An 18,119-nucleotide genomic window follows, 5' to 3' on the forward strand; every position below is an offset into this window, starting at 1 on the left:
GGGGCGCGGGGTGGGGCGGGGCCTTCTGGAGCAGCCAGCGCGTGCGCAGAGGGAGGGAGGGGGGCGGGGCCCTGCCGGCGCAGCCAACGCGCATGCGTTCTGGGCGAGCGGGGGGCGGGGCCAGCGCCCTTCTCCGGGGCGGCCGGCGCGGAGGGGCGGGGTGGCCTTGGCGGCGCGGCGGCTGCGCCCTGAGCGGCGTCCCCGGAAGTACAGAACCGGCAGCGCCACGTCTGCTTCCAGCCGCTCGGAGCGCAGCGGCCCAGCCGGGGAGCGGCTCCCGCCGCGGCCATGGGCAGCTCTGGCCCGCGCGCCGGCCCTGCGCCCCTCCTCCTCCTGCTGGTGCTGCTCGGCGCCGAGCGGCCGGGGGCCACGGAACTCACCTTCGAGCTGCCCGACAGCGCCGAGCAGTGCTTCCACGAGGCGGTGGAGTCGGGCGTGAAGTTCTCCCTGGACTTCCAGGTGAGCCCGGCGGCGGGGCGCGGTCTGCCGGGCCCCCGGGGCGCGCAGGCGGGGACGGGAGGGTCCCATCGCTGTCGGCCCCAGGGGGGCCGACCGGTCCCCGCGTGCATGGGAGGGCGTATGTACCCCGAGGCGTGGGCAGTGTGCAGGGCAGGTGGGCTCACGGCTCTCCGGCTCTAGCGAGGTGGGTGCAGCCTGGTGAGAACGGCCGCGGCCCCGAGCGCTGGCGGAGGGCTGTGCGCGGGGCGGTGCTGTGCCTCGTGCCATGTGGCTCGGGAGAGCCCCGCCCCCGCGCCCCTACCTCCTCGGACAGGTCTCGCCGGGAGCAGGCCTCCGCGGAGGGGGTCTGCCCCTAAGGCTAGCGAGCAGGCGTAGGGTTGGGGGCCACATGCTGGCAGGCCTTCCAGAGCTGGGCTTGTTTGGGCCGCGGGAATGAGGGCAGGCCCTTAGGCGGGCCCTCTCTGGCCAGAGCCCCTCAAAGAGGCCTGTGCTTGGGGGCGCTGTCACGTGCGATGGTCTCCGAGTCACGCATTTGGCCACTTCCACATTTTGTGGACAATATGCAAATCATAGCTGGGTTAACGAGGTAGGTACAATCACCAAAAAATGATAATTGTGACACTGGAGGGGCCTGGGAGGTCATCCGGTCACTGCTAGTCAGCAATCCCTGGTGTTCAGCATGGGGTTAAATACCTCCATCAACAGAGAGCTAGCTCACTGCTTCCCAAATCAAATTCTTCTGGACAAAGAGGAACAGTTAAAGTTTGGAAGCTGATGGAGGCTGTTGCCTGTGTCCACGATGGACCTTGGTCATAGCTACTGACCACTTGCATGGTTTTGCCCCCTGCTCCTCTTACATCTGCGAGGAGAGTTCACACTCACTGATTCTATATTTACCTTCTCTTTGCATTTGATCAGTAATAATAACATTTGCTAGATCTGTTCAGCAATCTACTTGACTTTGGAGCCTCGGTTTCCTTTTCTTTAAATAGCAAAGGTTGAGCTCATTGCACCCTCCCGGGCAAAACCTTTAGGGTCCGGCTGACACGGATTAAAATCTAGCCCTGTCACTTCCAAGCAGTGTGCCCACCTCACCTTCAGTTTTACCTTCTGTACAGTGGGGCGTGTCAGCACCTGGGCTGGAAGGTTGTGAAGATCAAATGAAGCTGTGTGTAGCGCCTGACAGCGGGGCCTGGGCGGCGCTTAGTCAGTGGTTGTCCTTGGTACCAGCCGGCTGCGGGTGTCGTGTGGTTTCAGGTCATCACTGGAGGCCACTACGATGTTGACTGCGACGTGAAGGACCCCCTGGGGAACACCATCTACCAGGGGACCAAGAAGCAGTATGACAGCTTCACACACCGGGCTGAGGCCACGGGCGTCTATCAGTTTTGCTTCAGTAACGAGTTTTCCACCTTCTCTCACAAGACCGTCTACTTTGACTTTCAAGTGGGGGACGAGCCCCCCATTCTCCCGGACATGGGGAACAGGGTCACAGCTCTCACCCAGGTGAGTGGACATTGACACTGACGGGCTGGGCTGGGCCCCTCTGGCCTGCTTCTCCTCTGCCCCGTCTTGGCTAATGAACAGAACCCCCGTCCACCCAGCTCCCCGCCCGGAGGCCTCGTGTGGCTTTACCTCGTTTCACAGTTCGTCCTGTAGGACACCGTTCTCCGTCTGATCTTCCTCCCTGTTTAGCCGGGTCCTGCGTCACTTTCCCTGGTATTCCTGCCCCCTGTTTGGTCTTTCCCACGGCGGCTTTTCAGAGCACCCGCCCTGTGCCTCTCTGCTCATGCCAGACGCCTGCATCTTAAAGGCCTGAGCCCTGCTGTGCATGGCGTGCTGGTTAAGGCAGCACGAGCTATGGTGACAAGTGCACCCGAGTGTCAGTGCTTAACACACAGATCTTTTCTCACTCAGATAGTCTGGGCTGGACAACTTTCCTCAGTGGAGTGACTCAGGAATCCAGGCTTTTCTTTCTTTTCATCTCTCTGCTGTCCCTTAGGGCTTCAGAGTCCTCTGCCTTTAGCCACCAAAGAGAATGAGAAAGCCCCACCTGCTTCCTAAAAGCCCTGGCGCAGGAGTAACACTCATTACTTCCACTCATCCCATTGTCGACAAGCAGTTGTGTGTCCAGTCTGGGTGGCTGGCTGGCAAATGCAGTCCCCTTTGGGCAGTGGAGTCCCAGCAGCTACTCCACACTCTGGGAGAGAAATGGAGACATTTTTGGAGGCTGGCTAGTTATCTCGGTCATGCACGGCCTTCAAGGTCAGTTATACCCAATCTCTGTTCTTCATTAGTCTTCCCTCCTGCTGGCTGGGCTTGCCCCTCCCATGAGCAGGCTCCCAGCTTCCCAGGCTAGGACCCTACTACTAGTTACCCTTGTAGCCTGTGCACCCCAGTGCATGGGACGTGGGGCACAGGGACTCCCCACATACTTGTCACATGACTGAGTGCAGAGCCCGGGGAAACCTGCAAGATGGGAATGACCACGGTTGCTGCACTTGTTCCAGAACCAGCAGCGCCAGATCACCTTCTGGGCTGCCCTCCAGGGTGGCCACATGCTCTGTTCCTCTGTGACCTTGCCCGTGGGTTTGTCTGCCCCCCCTCAGCAGTTGAAGGCCAGTGCTGCACTGTTCAGTATGGTGACACATGGCTATTTGCATTTAAATTCACTTAAGTTAAAATAAAAATGCACTTCCTCATCTGTTCTGCAGCAGTGTTGTCTGTGCTCCGAAGGCACAGGTGGCCAGTGGCCATGCCGAGTTCCGGGGCCTGCGCCGGGTCTGAGCTCGGCGGTGTGACTGCTCGCTGAGATCCAGGCCTCAGTGTGCATTGTGTGGAAGATCTCCACAGCTTGTGCTCCCGAGAGTTCTGGTGGTGGTTGATGAAATAGCCTCTGTTTTGAAGATTTTATGTCTCTAAAAGCTGAGCTGAGGGACTTCCCTCTCTAACTGGTGGAAAACATCAGTAGAGCAAAGGCTTAACAGGTTAGCGCCGTGGAGACACCTTCCTGGGGCCTTAGATGGGTTACAGTTCCCCCGTCTGCGTCGCTGGTCCTTGTCTTCCCCCTGCCCAGCCTCAGGAGAGGTGCCTCCTTCCACCTCTGCAACTCTGACCTCTGCCTTGAACACGGGGGTCGGTGTGTTCTGCGTCCCAGAGCTCTCGCTCACCGGCGGTGAGCATTTACTCAGGCTGCACGCGGTGCTGGGCGGCAGAAGGAACGGGATGAAGGTGCCGTCCCTGAGGCCTGGGACACCCTGTGGGCTGCAGCCCATGAGCTGTGGCTGCCGGGCCTGTGATCAGAGCTGGGGTGTAAGGGTGAAGGGCTCTTGGGGGCCCTGGATTCTTCCAGGTGAGCCGGGCAAGTCTTTACTGGAAAATTTCACTTACAAGTGAAAATGTGGTTGTCTAGGGGCAGGTGTGCCCGGTGTGGCAAGAAGAGCAGGTGCATGAAGCGGGGTGCGGCTTCTGCTTTCCCCAGCGGCCCTTGTTCCCTTTTGCTCACATGGACCAGCCAGCATCTGTTTTCTCACTTCCTCCAGATTTCTACAGCCCAGGGGGAGCCGGAGGCTGTGTTTTCGGATACCAGCATCCATTGTGGGGGGAGAACAAGGTGATTCCACCAGGTGCCTTGTTCTCTAGGTGACCAAGGCCAGGCCGAGGTAGCCAGCGGGACTTAGGTTCGGCTCGGGTTCCAGCTTCACCAGGCTCCTGGGAGAGACGTACCTGGGCGAACGCTCCTGCAGGGCCAAGCTTCAGGGCACATCAGCCGAGACTGAAGGTGTCGGACAGAGGTCAGAGGCCCACGGCTGCCTCGTGGTTGCCTAGGGAGGATGAAATGCTTCCTAACTGCTCTGAGACCGGCTCATGCTTCCTGCCTTTGAGTTCTTGAGGACCTTACAGACCCAAATACTTGCATCAGTGGAGGCCCCATGAGGGGAGGGCTGAAGGAGAGGCCAGTGGCTACAGACTGAAGACCCGGGCGTCAGAGGTGTAGAGATGGGGTGGGATGTGGTGTGCAAGTGGAGGGGCTGGGAGGGGGCCAGTCAGGTGTCTGCAGAGACCAGCTGTCATGACAGAGGTGACCAGGCTCCCAGAGACCCAGGTCTGGTGGCCTCGGCAGTGTGGAAGTTGGCACTCTAGGCAAGCTGGGGACCCCTGGCTCTGGGAGCAGGCTGGAGATGCCAGCCTGTCCTGTTGGGACAGAGCAGGGGTCCTGGAGGGCATCTTCAGAATCTGCCTGCCACACAGTATTTTGGCAGGTAAGGCCATCATGGGGCAGTATTGTTACATAGGAGCATTTGCATAAGTGCATATTTATATGTATATTCATCTGTGTGTCTGCACATTACACGTGTGAGGAACCTAGGTCTTTGTGTGTCTGCATAAACCATAGGTAGCAGTTAAACAATAGAATGAACGTCCGGTGCGGTTTGACCTCCTCTGCTGGTGACAAGCTCTGTGACCTTGGGCGATCACGTAGCCTCTCTGAGCTCAGTCTGCTCGTAGGTATGTGGGGCGAGCAGTCTTGTTCTCCCTTCCAGTGGGGGTGGTGACTGCTGCCTGTCGGTATTGGGAGTGTTGGGTAGGAGGACGCACGCCAGCTGAAAGGGGAGGCTCAGGACTCCGTTGAGTTCAGATGCTGGCTCTGGCGCTGGCCAGGGCACTCACCTTGCAAGGGAGGCATTTTCAGGGGCTGAAGAAGCTGTGTAGAGCCCTGGGCACAGACACAGGCATCCAGCAGGTTCCCGGGACGGGGATGGCATTGCTGTGTGTCCTCTCGGGTTAGCGAGTGACTGTTCTCTTCCTGCCCAGATGGAGTCCGCCTGTGTGACCATTCACGAGGCCCTGAAGACAGTGATCGACTCCCAGACGCACTACCGGCTCCGCGAGGCCCAGGACCGGGTCCGGGCCGAAGACCTGAACAGCCGAGTCTCTTACTGGTCCGTCGGTGAGACCGTCACCCTGTTTGTGGTCAGCGTCAGCCAGGTGCTGCTGCTGAGAAGCTTCTTCACGGAGAAGCACCCCACCCACAGGGCGGTCCACTCCTAGTCCGGGTGTCCTGCCCAGGCCCCCGCCCCGGGATGGAGCAGCTCAGGGTCACAGCCCCTGCTGGGCTGCTGGCTACAACCCAGGGTGGCTGCTGGGGAAGCGCAGGACAGTGCCCGTTCCATCCACATGCTCGGCCTGTGCACATGGCAGCCAGAGCCCAGGGGGCATCCAGTCGTGTTATGTGCGTGACACCAAGCGAAAACCGTTCGTGGTCAGGCTGGGGGGTTGGGCCCCGGAGGGTGGTCAGGCGTGACCCGGTGCCTGGCTGTGGGAGGCACCCCAAGCACCCAGGCCTAGGGGCTGCAGCCCAGGGCTCTCCTCCTGCCCTGTAATGCACTGTGAGTCCTGTCCTGTGGAGAAGGGGACCCTTAGGCTCCTGTGCCCGAGCAACGCCAGCCCTCATGCGGCTGTGCAGAAATCTCCCCAGGTGGTAAGGTGTCAGTCGTCAAGCATCAAGCGGGACTTGGAGACTGGGTACCCTGGCCAGCAGTGCATCTCCTGGGAGGCGGGACTCCAGTGAATAAAAGCTAAGCGTGAGCACCTCGGGGATTCGTGCCTTAGTTCTTTGCCCTGTGGAATCCTGTAGCCGGGGGTATGCGGGTGTAACTAGAGCGCGGTAGAGCGGTGATGTCCCCGGCACGCATGGGAAGGGCGCAGTGCGTGCTGGCCAGGGAGTTCATCACATTATCCCGGTGGGGTGAGCGCAGTGAATGGCAGTTGGTGAAGTCATGGTCCCAGACTCCAGAGAACACTGTCAAGCAGGTGAGTCTTCATTTGATCCAAAATAAGGCTGAGAACAGAACATGGAAAGGGGAACAGCCAGTGTGATGAGTGGCCTCGTGAGTGCAGGTCAGAGGGTGCCACTCCTGCCCAAAGCAGTGTGGTGCTCGGGTCATTTGGAGTTCACGGTGAGGCCCTCACTGTGGGCTGCAGGCCTGCAGTCCAGCATGCCAGCCTCTTGCCTGCGAGTCACCTACCTGTGGCCACCACTCCCTGTACCACGTCCCCGGTCCCACTCATCTCCCAGCTGCCCCAGAAGCACACCAGGCTGTGCTTCTGCCCCAGGGCCTTTGCACATGTGGTTGCCTGTTAGAACATCCTGTCCCTGACATCCTCATGACCTGTTCCATCATTTCCTCCTACAATGTCACATCCCAGCTGCTGTGCTCAGGATGGCACCAATCACCCGCCCAGCCCTCCCTTCTCCCTGTCCCTGCTTGTGTCATCCCACTGACAGGTTTATGTCTGTGTTCCTCTTACGCCATGAAGGCAGGTGCTCTGTTCACTTCGGTGTTCCTACCGTCTAGAATAATGCCTAATATTGGCTAGTGAATTGGAGTGTACGGATCAAGTGGCCGTGATAGGCCTGGAGGGAAGACACCATGTTTACTGGAAGGAAGTCTGCCGAGAAATCTGACCTGAGCAGTCCGGCAGGTGTCAATAATGCCTTGTAGGCAGGAAGCGAAGAAAATAAACACTCCCATTAAAAAGATGCTCCATGAGTCTTACTTGGTTGAAAGATAAATACTTCTTACCTGTTTATATGTTTTTGAGGGCATTTCTTCTATCTTATTTTAAAATTAAATACCAAGTATATGTAAAAGCTTATTTATGGACTATGGAGGATTATGGACAATGATACAGTACATGCCTTGTACCCTCCTCTACCTGGTTTAAGTCATAGGACGTCACCGTCCAGGAGGCCTCCTGGCTGCCCTGCTCCCGCCGTCCTCCCAGGGAGCCGCTGAGCGGGACTGCGTGCTGAGCAAGCGTGGAGAAGGGGCCCAAAGCAACGAACTTATGCTCTGCTAAAATGCGTCCTCCCACCTTTCACCTTACGGGGACGAGGTTCTTCAGTGCTTACAACCTTAAAAAAGCAGTAAGAATAGAGCTGCTGGTGACCTGTTTTATTATGTAACCCTGTAATTATTCATCCATAAATATGTGGACCAACTCAGGGCGAAAAACCCTGCCCCATTCATTGCTTCTGGAAACACCCTCTCAGAGTCACCCAGAAATAATGCCTACCTGCCATCGGGGCGTCCCTTGGCCCAGTCAGGTTGACACATAAGATTAACCATCGGGTAGGAAATGGGTTGTCGGCCGGACCCGAGGGCTTCCTGCTCTCCGGCAGAGCCCTTAGCCAATCCCACTATACTCTGGGTGGGTCAGACCCTGAAGCCACCAGCTGATCTGAGTGGCTGGTTTATAAAATTGAGGGACATGGACATTTCCTCTTCCTGAAACGCTTAGTGTTCTCACTGTGCCCCGACTTCCGAGTCTCAAGGCATGAACGGTGGTCGCTGGCAGTGGCTCTGGGAGCCTGTCATTATAGCAGGGGTTGGAAAGGCCTGCTGACCCCCCTGGGCTGCAGTGGGCGGTGGAGGGCCACGCCTGACCCTGCCAAGCCCACATCTGGACTGGCAAGTCCAGAGTACAGACCCACGTTCGCGGCTCCCTTGCGAGGTGTGCGGTTTGTTAGGGCTGACGTAACACATCCTGCACACCGCGTGGCTTAAGCAACAGAGATTTATTCTCTCACAGTCCTGGGGGCTGGGAAGTCCAGAACAAGGTGTCAGCAGGGCCGGGTCCTCTGAGCCTCTCGGCGCGTAGATGGCCATCTCCTCCTGTGTCCTCGCACAGTCCCTCTACGCACATCTGTGTCCTGACCCCCTGTTCTTACAAGGACGCCAGGCATGTAGGACGAGGGCCACCCATACAACCTCACGTCACCATAACTGCCTCTTTAAAGAAAGACCTTATCTCCAAAGACAGTCCCACTCTGAGGTCGTGGAAGTTAGGATTTCCGTATGAATTTTGGGGGACACAATTCAACCTGTCACAGATGGTACTGGATATAACACCAGCCAACTTTTTAAATCTGTGCTGTATATTTGAAAAGTTATATTCTATCCAGAACAACCATTTTGTCAATATTAGCTACTTTTTTCCTGGCATCGTTTATGAGATCTTGATCACACTCCCACCTCAGCAGGGACACGCATGAGAGGTGCCTGGGGTATGGAGCAGTTTGGAAGAAATCGAACGTTCTTTGCAAAATGAAAAGCTCGGTACAAAAATTAGCTTTTATAGCTAATCTGTCCCATTTCCTGTTATCCCATTAACTTCTATTTCAAAAGCCCACACTGTCGGACGGCCCCAGGGCGGGTGGCAGTGCTGGGATCGTGGCGGCCGCGATAGAAGTGATGGTGACAGAGATGGCGGTGCCCATGGAAGAGAGAGTCAGACCCAGGGCCTGAGCTGCACCAGCCCTGCGGCCTGATGCGATCCGCTCCTGGGCTGGGCATCTCCCTTCTGCAGTGAGGCTAAACCCTCCGAAGGCAGCTGCCCGGGCGGCACTCCCACCGCTCCTGGGAAGCGCTGTTCTAAGCACTGTGTTTAGTACTGAAATTGTTTTTTTCTGTGAATACCACCAAGTGGATTCCATCTTTCTTCGTAGAGGTACAGCAATATGAGAAATGACCACGAGAGGGCAGTAGAGACACACCAGTAAAGCACTTTGCCCTGAGGGTTGGGCGGGTACAGATTTCTCTGCAGAGAAACTCGGCTTTGGGGATCATTCAAGGCTGTTCGATGTTCCACGGAATGTCATGAAATCTGAGTTGTTGACAACCGCCTTGGTCAGCCTCCTCGGCCCCAGCCAACATCTCTAGTGCGACTTCATGGGAGCCCCTGAGCCAGCATCTCTCCTGAATCCCTTACCCACCCAAACCACCAGAACACTTTTGTCCTTGCTAACTGCTGACCTTGGGGGCACTTCGTTGTGCAGCCACGGCCGCAGTCACACTGACATGTAAACAGTGAGTAAGCCGCCAGCGGTGTTCAGGTGGCAGCTACGTGCAAGGAGATGTTATTTTTCCAGGTTTTTTCTAAGTATGGTGGTTTTTCTCCATTCATCTCAGTCTTGATGTAACTCGGAAGTGACATCTCGTTCACTTATTTTTCAATGAGCCAGGCTGGTGGCCTGAATGGCCTCAATAGGAAAAGTAGCCATCACGCCCCACTGACTAATTCACACACGTGTCCCCTCCAGCGTGCGTCAGGACGGAGGTCCGAGGTCCAGGATCCAGGCAGGGCAGGGCCCATTGAGCGGCACGGGTCAGAGAAGGCTCGTCTGGAGAGGGGACCTGGGCTGACGCTTGACGGCAGCGGGGAAGGAGGCGAGCAGGTGGCCAGAAGCAGCGTGAGCAAAAGCACAGAGGTGGCCCGTGGCCAGAGCGCTCGGAGGCCGTTGGCGTGGCTGGACCGTGGGGGAGGGGAGGCGGGAACAGGATGCAGCGGGCAGTGAAGATGGGGAGGCAGGCGAGGCCAGCTAGCCAGTCAGGGTACTGTCGTGGGGCATCTTGGGCTCTTCCCCTGGAGGGATGGCGGGGGGAGGCCTCCAGATCGCGTGGCTGCTGTCAGGGGGGCAGATGGAAGAGGGGGGCCACACTCTGAGTAGCTCAGAGGCCAAGCCCAGCAGGCTGAGCAGCAGAGGCTCAGGAACTCATTTGCCCCCTTCCCTTGGGCACAAGGAGCATTCCCGCACAGGAGGGCTTCGCCTTCCTGAGTGATGGGCACCCAAAGGCAGGGAGCACGTGATCTGTACCAGTGGTTCTCAGCCCCAGCGGATTTGCCCCTCAGGGACAGCGGGCATCGTGTGGAGAGGACTGGGGTGGCCCCGGCTGGGGAGGAGGCGTCAGTGGGAGGGGCCTGGGGAGGCTGCTGAGCATCTGCCTGCACAGGACGCCCCCCTCCACAAAGCAGCAGGTGACCCGAAGGGCTGGTGGTGCCTGGTTGAGGAGCCCTGGTCTATCCAAAGATACAACGAAATAAGGAGGGGGAAACACCAGGAAAAACACGCCGAAAATGAAAAACACCAAGAAGAAGGCGAGGAGCAACCTGGCCTAGAAGTTTGAATAGCCCCCCAGGTAAAGGAAAGTCTCTGAGCACAGCCTCTGCTTTCATGGCGTCAGCCAGCACCTACCGCTGTAAGATCCACTTTAGCACCTGCTCAAAGGCCCAGCTTATTCAGGAAGAATTCTATCTTAAACCTAAGGCGGCATTTCAATCAAACAGGCGGTGGCTCAGCCCACCTTGGAGTCAGGGCAGAGTCTGATTGATGGGCTTCCAGACAGAAGCTGGTATCCTGGAAAGGAATCACAGCAGTATATTTCTTGTGTTGAGTTAAAGGGAAAAAAAGAAACTTATTGTCTTAACAAGGATGAACATTCTGGGGCAGTTTGGCAGGTCTCCATCTGCCCTTTCTCGCTCTCCTGAAAATCCTCAGCCGCCTATAAAACCCCAGACCCTAAACCCCTAGGCGCGCTCCTCTCTCCGAGGTCGCCCGCACTTCCTCTTTAAGTAACTTTAAATAAAACTTTTACTCCACTTCACTGCTGTGTCTCTGCCCTTCAGTTCTTTGTTGTGGCCGGGACAAGGACCGAGGAAAACACACAACCCCTCCAGGACAGTAGTACATAGGTTTTTAAAGTATTAAATAACTTTAAAGTAGTAGAAGAAACTCTGGTAGCGGTTCAAGGCGAGCCCCTCATCCTTTAAAAATTGTACATGAACAAACTCTTCTTTAACATGATGATATTTCATGTCATCCTTTTATCTCAAGTTCATTTTGCTGGTTCCCTTCCTTTACATAATGAGAGCTAGCATAACACATTTTTATATTTATTGTCACCCCAGCCACATTCTCTACATCAAAATTACAAATATAAATGGAAATTGAATTTTCAGATAATTTCCTGTGACCATAAGGCTCTAAGTGTTAAAAATTTCTGGGTTGAGTTACCGGCACAGTTTACTGTGAGCACACATTTGGAAAAAGCAACTAGATGTATCAGAAATACTGACAGGTGGCCAGGTGCTGTGTTGGGTGAGGTGATGAGGCCGCTTACACAGATTCCCCGGGTCCCAGCGGCCGGCCCAGCGGAAGCTTGTTTCACGGTCGCTTACCTGTGTCAGGTGGGCGTCCTGGTCTGGGCGTGGCTGTCCATCCACGATGCAGACTCAGGCTTTTTTCCGTCCTGTGGCTTCCCATCCGTGAGGGCTGCATCATCTTAGCAGATCCAGAGGTGGGGAGGGAAGGAAAGTGGAGAAGATACACCCCCCTCTTAAAAGCTGTGGCCTGGACGTTACACAGACCGTGACTGCTCGCTTTCCACTGTGGGAAAGTAGTAGCATGGCCACTCCAGGCCCCAGGCCATCAGGAGAGCGAGTGACTCCCAGGGACAACGTCGTGCCAGAGGCTGAGGCACTGGGAGCACGAGCTTTGGCAGGAAGACAAGCAAGGGAAGGAGCAGACACGCGGGCAACACACACAACCACGCCCCTTGAAAATACATCTCAACATGTTACAGATGGTGTTAAAAACTGACATCATATTCCACTGATGAATTTCACTTGTTGCTAAAATGAGACGCGATTTAGCATCTATTTTATTGTTTCCCGTTTCTACAGAGATAAATACTGAGAAGACTTGCTCTCAGAAATTGTAGGTGGGAAGAAGTTATGGTATAAAACTGTCATCAATTCTTGCAACTCCTTCTGGGTTTTATGTAAAAAATGGTATCCTTACGTATTGTTGAAGTGTTTTAAAAAAATGAATAATCAGCTGATGACTTATTAGGTCCTCCTGCTGCGTTGTTGAAATCAAATAATTGAAACCGCCTTCTTTGCAAATGGCTGTTACCCATTCATTAAAGTCATTCCTATTTAAATGCTGGGCAGTAGACCCAAAAACACTTCTGCAATATGTATGGAGTGACAATTAATTATACCTGCCACCTCCTCACTTACAGGCACCTTATTTAATCATGAAGTGTCGGGAAAATTGAAATTTTAATTCCAACATAACTTTTTTCAGCATGATATTATTTTATAAAATATCTTCCTCATTTTACCTGCTTTATGCATATTTTTGTTTTGGTCAAAACCTTGGAGCTGCAGATTTAGCTTATTAAGTCGATGGAAAATGCCTATAACCTAGTCAGCAAAGCCGGTCATTTCTGGCAAACCTGTTCAGTCAGATCAGGCCCGCTTTATTAAATAATATTGGAAGGAAACAACCCTATTTTTCCATGTGTTTTGAAGAACATTACTTTAAAAAGAATCATAAAAAAATAAAGAGCATATCTTGTAGGAGACACTACTTAGAGTAATCAGTAATAAAGTGACTTACACCAAATATGACTGTCACTCTTTATTTAGTAATGGACAGTGTAAAGTGCGGATGAAGTGAAGGTTCCTGTGGCCAGGATTCTCACCGGGCCCTGGTTGGCTGGCTCACGACACACCTGTGGGCAATACCTTGTTATTGACTCAAAGGAGCTCCGCCCAGTGCTCTGGGTGACACGGCTGCACGGCTGCAGGAAAGCAGAGACAAGACTGGAGTGTAGATACAAGTGTAGATAAGATTGTGGATAAAATGAAGGTTCCTCTGTCCAGGACTGATTGACAAAAGTGTAGATAAAATATCGTTATTTATGAAGCTAGGCGAACGGAGCATGGTATTTGGAAAATGTGTATGCACCTGTGTATTTATTGCACACTGGTCTCTAGTTTTTTGAAATAAATAATAATCATAAACACCAGAAATTATTAAGTACATTAGATCTCACAAACTTACCCTATGTATTTAATTACAGTGTAAAAAATGAATCAGTCTTACAACTAGCATATAATTTTGTTTTTTGTTAGAAGATAGAAAAATTAAACACATTATTGTCTTGCCAATGGGTTTCAGTCCCCAACAAGTTCACTATGGATTCAATGTGACCAAAGAAATGACAGTAGAATGTTCTTGGGGTGAAAGGGTTATACCCAGCTTTATTCCCACAGTGGTAGGTCAATCACTAAAATCCTGACCACTCAGAGCGAGTCTGCACGCAGCAAGCCGCTCTCTGCCCCTGGGCCTCTCTGCCCCGCAGGCACCTCACTCTCTGTCCTCGAAGCTGCCACCACTCCAGCCTCTGCTCTGCTCTCCTGCAGCCCTGCAGCCCTGCCACTGTATTGACCAGAGCACTGGGCAGAGCTCTTTACAGAGTCAATAATGACACACTGCCCACACATGTGTAGTGAGCCAGCCACCCAGGGCCAGCTGAGAATCCTGGCCATAGGAACTTCCATTTTATCCACAGCTATGAAGTGAATTAAGATAATCTCGGCCCCTAACTGTAATAAATATTTCATGATATGTTGTATTAAAATAGGCTTTGACTGCCCTGCTGAGTGAAGCATGCCAATCTGAAAGATGGCAAAGGTTTTTACCTGCACGATGGAGTCAGTGCACACTGAAGCATTCTGGCAGCTCAGAAAACAGTCCAGCCACACTTGAAAGAGTCAGCTTTATAGTGTCCGGGTTGGGATATAAACATCTGAAAAGAACGGCTTACCTTTCAGTACTGGGAAGGGACTGTTTCTGGGGCTTTCAGTTCTGTCCTCGGGGGATTCTCCCCGCAGGGTGGCAGGCAGGCAGGGATGCTCCCGTCTCCCCCCACCTTACTCTATAATGGATCTGGGTTCAGGCCCCCGGGCCAGCACAGCCAGGCCTGCACCCCCGCAGAGCCACCTGGGAGCTGCAGACGGAGACTGGCCGGAGGCCCTAGACAAGCCTGAAGGCTTTGATTAATCATTAAAGGCGTTGTCCCTGAAGAGAATATTTTAAATTGTCTCTGTTCCGCAGAGCAATGTCCAGCAGTAAGTCTCGGGGAGTCAGGCACGCCTCTCTTCTTCGTCAAGAAAGGCCACGTCAAGGGAACGGTGGGGGGGACAGGAGAATCTGTGCCGCATTCTGACCTTCCTTGGGAGGGCTTCTGGAGAGGCAGCTGAGGCACCCGGAAACTGATTCTCTGAACTCTGTGAGCGCAGGGTGCCCGTTCCGGGTCTCCCACCGCCACCCCCTGCCTCTCCCCTACAGGCAAGAGGAAAATCTCATTATAACTTCAAGGTCAGCTGCGTGGCTAAGGGTAAAAGGCGTCCTGCAGAAGACAAGTCTCAGAAATCAGGGCTGAGGGACTTGATTGTGGTTTTCCTACGTACGAAGCTGACTTCATTGGCTGTCCCAGCTTAACGAGCAAATTTAAACTATTGAAAATAATTTTCGATAAAAGTACTTCTAAATGCCACAATCATACAAATACTTTAATCAAAAAAAAAGATATATTTTACTCCATCAAGGATACCTGAATTGAATTTTCAGACATTAAAGACTAGCAGGTTCTTATAATCTCCTTTTTAAATGTGATAAACAACTCGCAATTTAACAAAAAGAAAAACCTGTAACGTGTATTAAGCTTTTGCTTTTATTAGCGAAACACACCCCAAATGAGTGTGCTTTTTCCACACACATCTGCTTAACTTGGGAGACCTACTGTGTCGTTCACTCTTGCTCTGGGAGTTGTATATTTTTTATTTTAATTTTTTCCGAAGGCTTCTCTTACCTGCACCTGATGCTCACTGGTTTAGATGCCTTATACCACCGGGGGGCGGCGTTCCCCAGCTGCTGGGAAGAAACCCCGGGAAGGTCTGCGGACCTCACAGCCTCAAGCAGAACAACAGGGCGGCGGCCAAGACCAAGTGCGCTCGGCCTTCGGCCTCCCCGAGCCTCGAGCAGAGAAGCCCAGACAGCAGCGAAGCACGGCTCTGCGTCCCGTGTGCTGCTCGGTTCAGCACGGGCGGCGCGGGAGATGCATACTTCGCAGAAACAGGTGGAGGCCGAGGGACTCCCTGCAGGGACGAGGAGGGGGCCGTGAGCTGCAGGCACAGTCCCCGCAGATCCCCTCTGGGGATGCTCTGCACCATTAGTAGCGGCCAGTTCACTGGGGTGACTGGTCTGCGAGTCTGAATGTCTCCGAGCTCTGTTCCCTGCACCAGGGTGCCCAGGCTGGGCGGCCAGATTCGGTGCCTCCTCAGAAGGGCCAGCGCCGTGCCAACGCTTCAGCAGAACAGCTCCGACAGGTCAGCACGTGCTCAGGAACGACCCTCAGAGCACGCTGACGTTTCCTTTTCTTCCCCACAAAGCAAAAATGTATGGCTCAGTAGCAAAAAGTAGAAATCCATGTCACCCCACAAGCTAAGAAATGAGCAGTGCCAGCACCTAGCAGCCCCGTGTGTCTCGTTTTCACGCTGCGACACCCTCTGTCCCCATCCTGACGTTTACGGTAATCGCTCCTGGCTTTCATTTCTGTTTTTAACACCTAAGTGTGCATCCTTACTCATATGGCTCAGCAGGGCCTGTTTTCGACCTTTCTATAAATAGAATAGGTTTTCTACCTTCTTTGGCTCAGCACAGGGTTTTAAAGATTCGTCAGTGTCACCACGGAACAGCACTCCTCTGTGAAAGCTCACCTTCCGCAGTGCACCCATTCATCCACTTTACAGCTTGACAGGCACTTGGCTTCTTCCAGTCTGGGGGCTATTATGAAAACTGCTGCTGTGAACACTGGCACGGGCACAGCCGCACACACGCCTGCATAGCCAGGGGCCGCGTGTCTCAGCTCTAGCAGACACGGCGCAGCTCCTCTCCGGGGGGGCCGTACCCACTGACGCCCTTGGCGGGGGGAGGGGGGTCTTGCTGATTCACAGGCACCCCTCCTGCATTCTGGGTGTTAGCTCCTGTCGGGTATGTGCTCCTATGCTGAGGTTTTCTTCGACTTTGGGGTTTTCCATTTCACCCTCCAAAAGGTGTCTCTGATGAATGGCAATTTTTAATTTTAATGCAGTCTAATTTATCACGTTTCCTTTATGGCTTACTTTAAAGAAAGCCAAATATTTTCTACCTCAAAGTCAGGAAGAGATTCTCTTGTATTTCCACTAAAAACCTTATAGTTTTGTCTTTTATATTAAAGCCTATAACCCACTGTTGTTGATTTTGCATATTTTGTCAGGTAGGACCCAATTTCACTGGATCTTCCATATGGCTACCCTGATGTCCCAGTTCCATTTGTTGAAAAGGCCACCCTTCCCCTCCGCTCTGGTGTCTTTTTTGCTATGAACCCGCCATCTGCACATGTGTGGGGGTCTGTTTCAAGGCTCTGTATTTTCATTCATTGGTCTATTGGTCAATCCCTGTGCAAATACTGCAGTGACCTGATAAAGGAGGCTTGTAAGTTGAGACGTTTGGTGGGCCAGTCCCCCATTATTGTCCTTTAAGGGTGTCTTTCCTATTCTTGGCATTTTGCACTTGGATGTAAATGTTAGAAACCGCTAGTCAGTGAAAACCAGAAACCTAAAAACAACATAACCCCAGTGGGGTTTTCACTGGGATTTCACTGAATGTCTGGGCTGGTGGTGGGGGGCAAAGGCATTTTGGCAATGCGAAGTCTTCCGGTGAATCCTTTCCATTTGTTTGAATCTTCTTTAGATGTCTCCCAATAAAGTTTTGTTATTTCTCTCCATACAGGTTTTACACATCTTTTATTGTCTGTATTCCCAGATACTTGATCTTTCTTGGTACCATTATAAGAAGCATTTTGAAAAATGATCACTTTCTGTTTGCTGCTGATGTATAGAAATACAATTGTTCTTTCCTACAACTTTGCTAATCTTTCTTATAATTTCAGTTAACTTATCTGGAGAACGTCTGGAAATTCTATGAGCATAATCATGACACCTGCAAATGTAAGACTTCTATTTTTCCCATTGCAACCTGCTTATATTTTATTTCCTTTTCTTGTCATTTTGGGCTGGCTAGGTCCCTGGTAAAATGTTGAACTGAAGTGGTGATTGTGGTTATCAGAGGGTAGACCTTAGTGTTTTACCATTATTTTTTGTAGCCTTTCCTTTATTTGCAAACTTCTTTATCAAGTAAAGGAAGTCCCCTGCTCTTCCCACCCAGGTTTGGAAGGGCTGGTCTGAATCGCCTGTTCCGCCTTTACCAGAGGTGGAAGCTGTTAGTATTTCTACTGTGGATTCCAGGAGGTGAGGCGGGTGTCACTGGTCCCGGGTGGAGCCGAGTCTTGTCGGCGACACGGTGGCTACTGTGTGAGGAACCTCTGCTAAATGCCAGGGGCACAGAAATGAGTCCGTGCACCTGTCCTCAAGGCACCCTGGGATGGGTTTGGAAGACCCTGCAGACACATGAGCACAATGAACGTGTAGACAAGGCGCTCTACATGATTCACGCAACAGAGTTCTGTGGAGGCCCACTTCTCCTGGGCAGCGTTTGGGAAGGCTTCAAACTGAAGTGATCTGTGAACTGGGTCTCAAAGGACAGGTATGCTGGGTGTATCACCCTCTACAGAGCAGAGAAACAGACAACAATGGCCAGCAAATGACGAGGGCCCACAGGGGCCCGAGGAGGGCCGTTCTGCTCATTGCCTGCCTCCTTTCTGCTCTGATTTAGTAACAGCCATGGATGTAGTTCTGGTTCGGGGGGGGTGCCCGTAGTGTATGTGACAGAGCTCTTGAAATCCTGAGGGCCGGAGGGGCGCGTGTAAGTCAGGGATCTCCAGAGAAACAGCACCAATAGGAGCCAGACATCATCCTTCCACATATGCGCTTACGGCAGCTGAGAAGTCCCGGACCGGCCATCTGTACGCTGGTGACCCAGGACAGCCAGGGGCGTCGTTCAGCCCAAGTCTGCAGGCCTGAGA

At 53.2% G+C, this 18,119-nt stretch overlaps 1 protein-coding gene and 1 long non-coding RNA gene across 3 annotated transcripts; one reads left to right on the top strand and one right to left on the bottom strand.

Annotated features, from left to right (window-relative positions):
* The first annotated feature begins 145 nt into the window (after positions 1 to 145).
* On the top strand, positions 146 to 6,051 carry TMED3 (transmembrane p24 trafficking protein 3). Of its 2 annotated transcripts, none has more exons than XM_073227020.1 (3): positions 146 to 459; positions 1,717 to 1,965; positions 4,856 to 4,975. In XM_073227020.1, the coding sequence occupies exons 1-3, from the start codon at positions 289 to 291 to the stop codon at positions 4,871 to 4,873; spliced, it is 438 nt and encodes a 145-aa protein (XP_073083121.1). In that variant the 5' UTR covers positions 146 to 288; the 3' UTR covers positions 4,874 to 4,975. The 2 variants fall into 2 exon arrangements, with proteins under 2 accessions (XP_073083121.1, XP_036869467.1); XM_037013572.2 differs by lacking the exon at positions 4,856 to 4,975 and adding an exon at positions 5,275 to 6,051 and having other exon boundaries at positions 155 to 459.
* A 783-nt stretch (positions 6,052 to 6,834) lies between these two features.
* LOC140847244 (uncharacterized) lies at positions 6,835 to 15,788 on the bottom strand. Its single transcript, XR_012127049.1, has 3 exons — positions 14,967 to 15,788; positions 11,482 to 12,890; positions 6,835 to 10,660 (listed from the first exon to the last, which is right to left on the bottom strand). It is a non-coding gene; the product is annotated as an uncharacterized lncRNA (long non-coding RNA).
* Between the last annotated feature and the right edge of the window lie 2,331 nt (positions 15,789 to 18,119).

Source organism: Manis javanica, chromosome 18 (assembly GCF_040802235.1).
Source record: "Manis javanica isolate MJ-LG chromosome 18, MJ_LKY, whole genome shotgun sequence".
Classification (NCBI taxonomy): domain Eukaryota; kingdom Metazoa; phylum Chordata; class Mammalia; order Pholidota; family Manidae; genus Manis; species Manis javanica.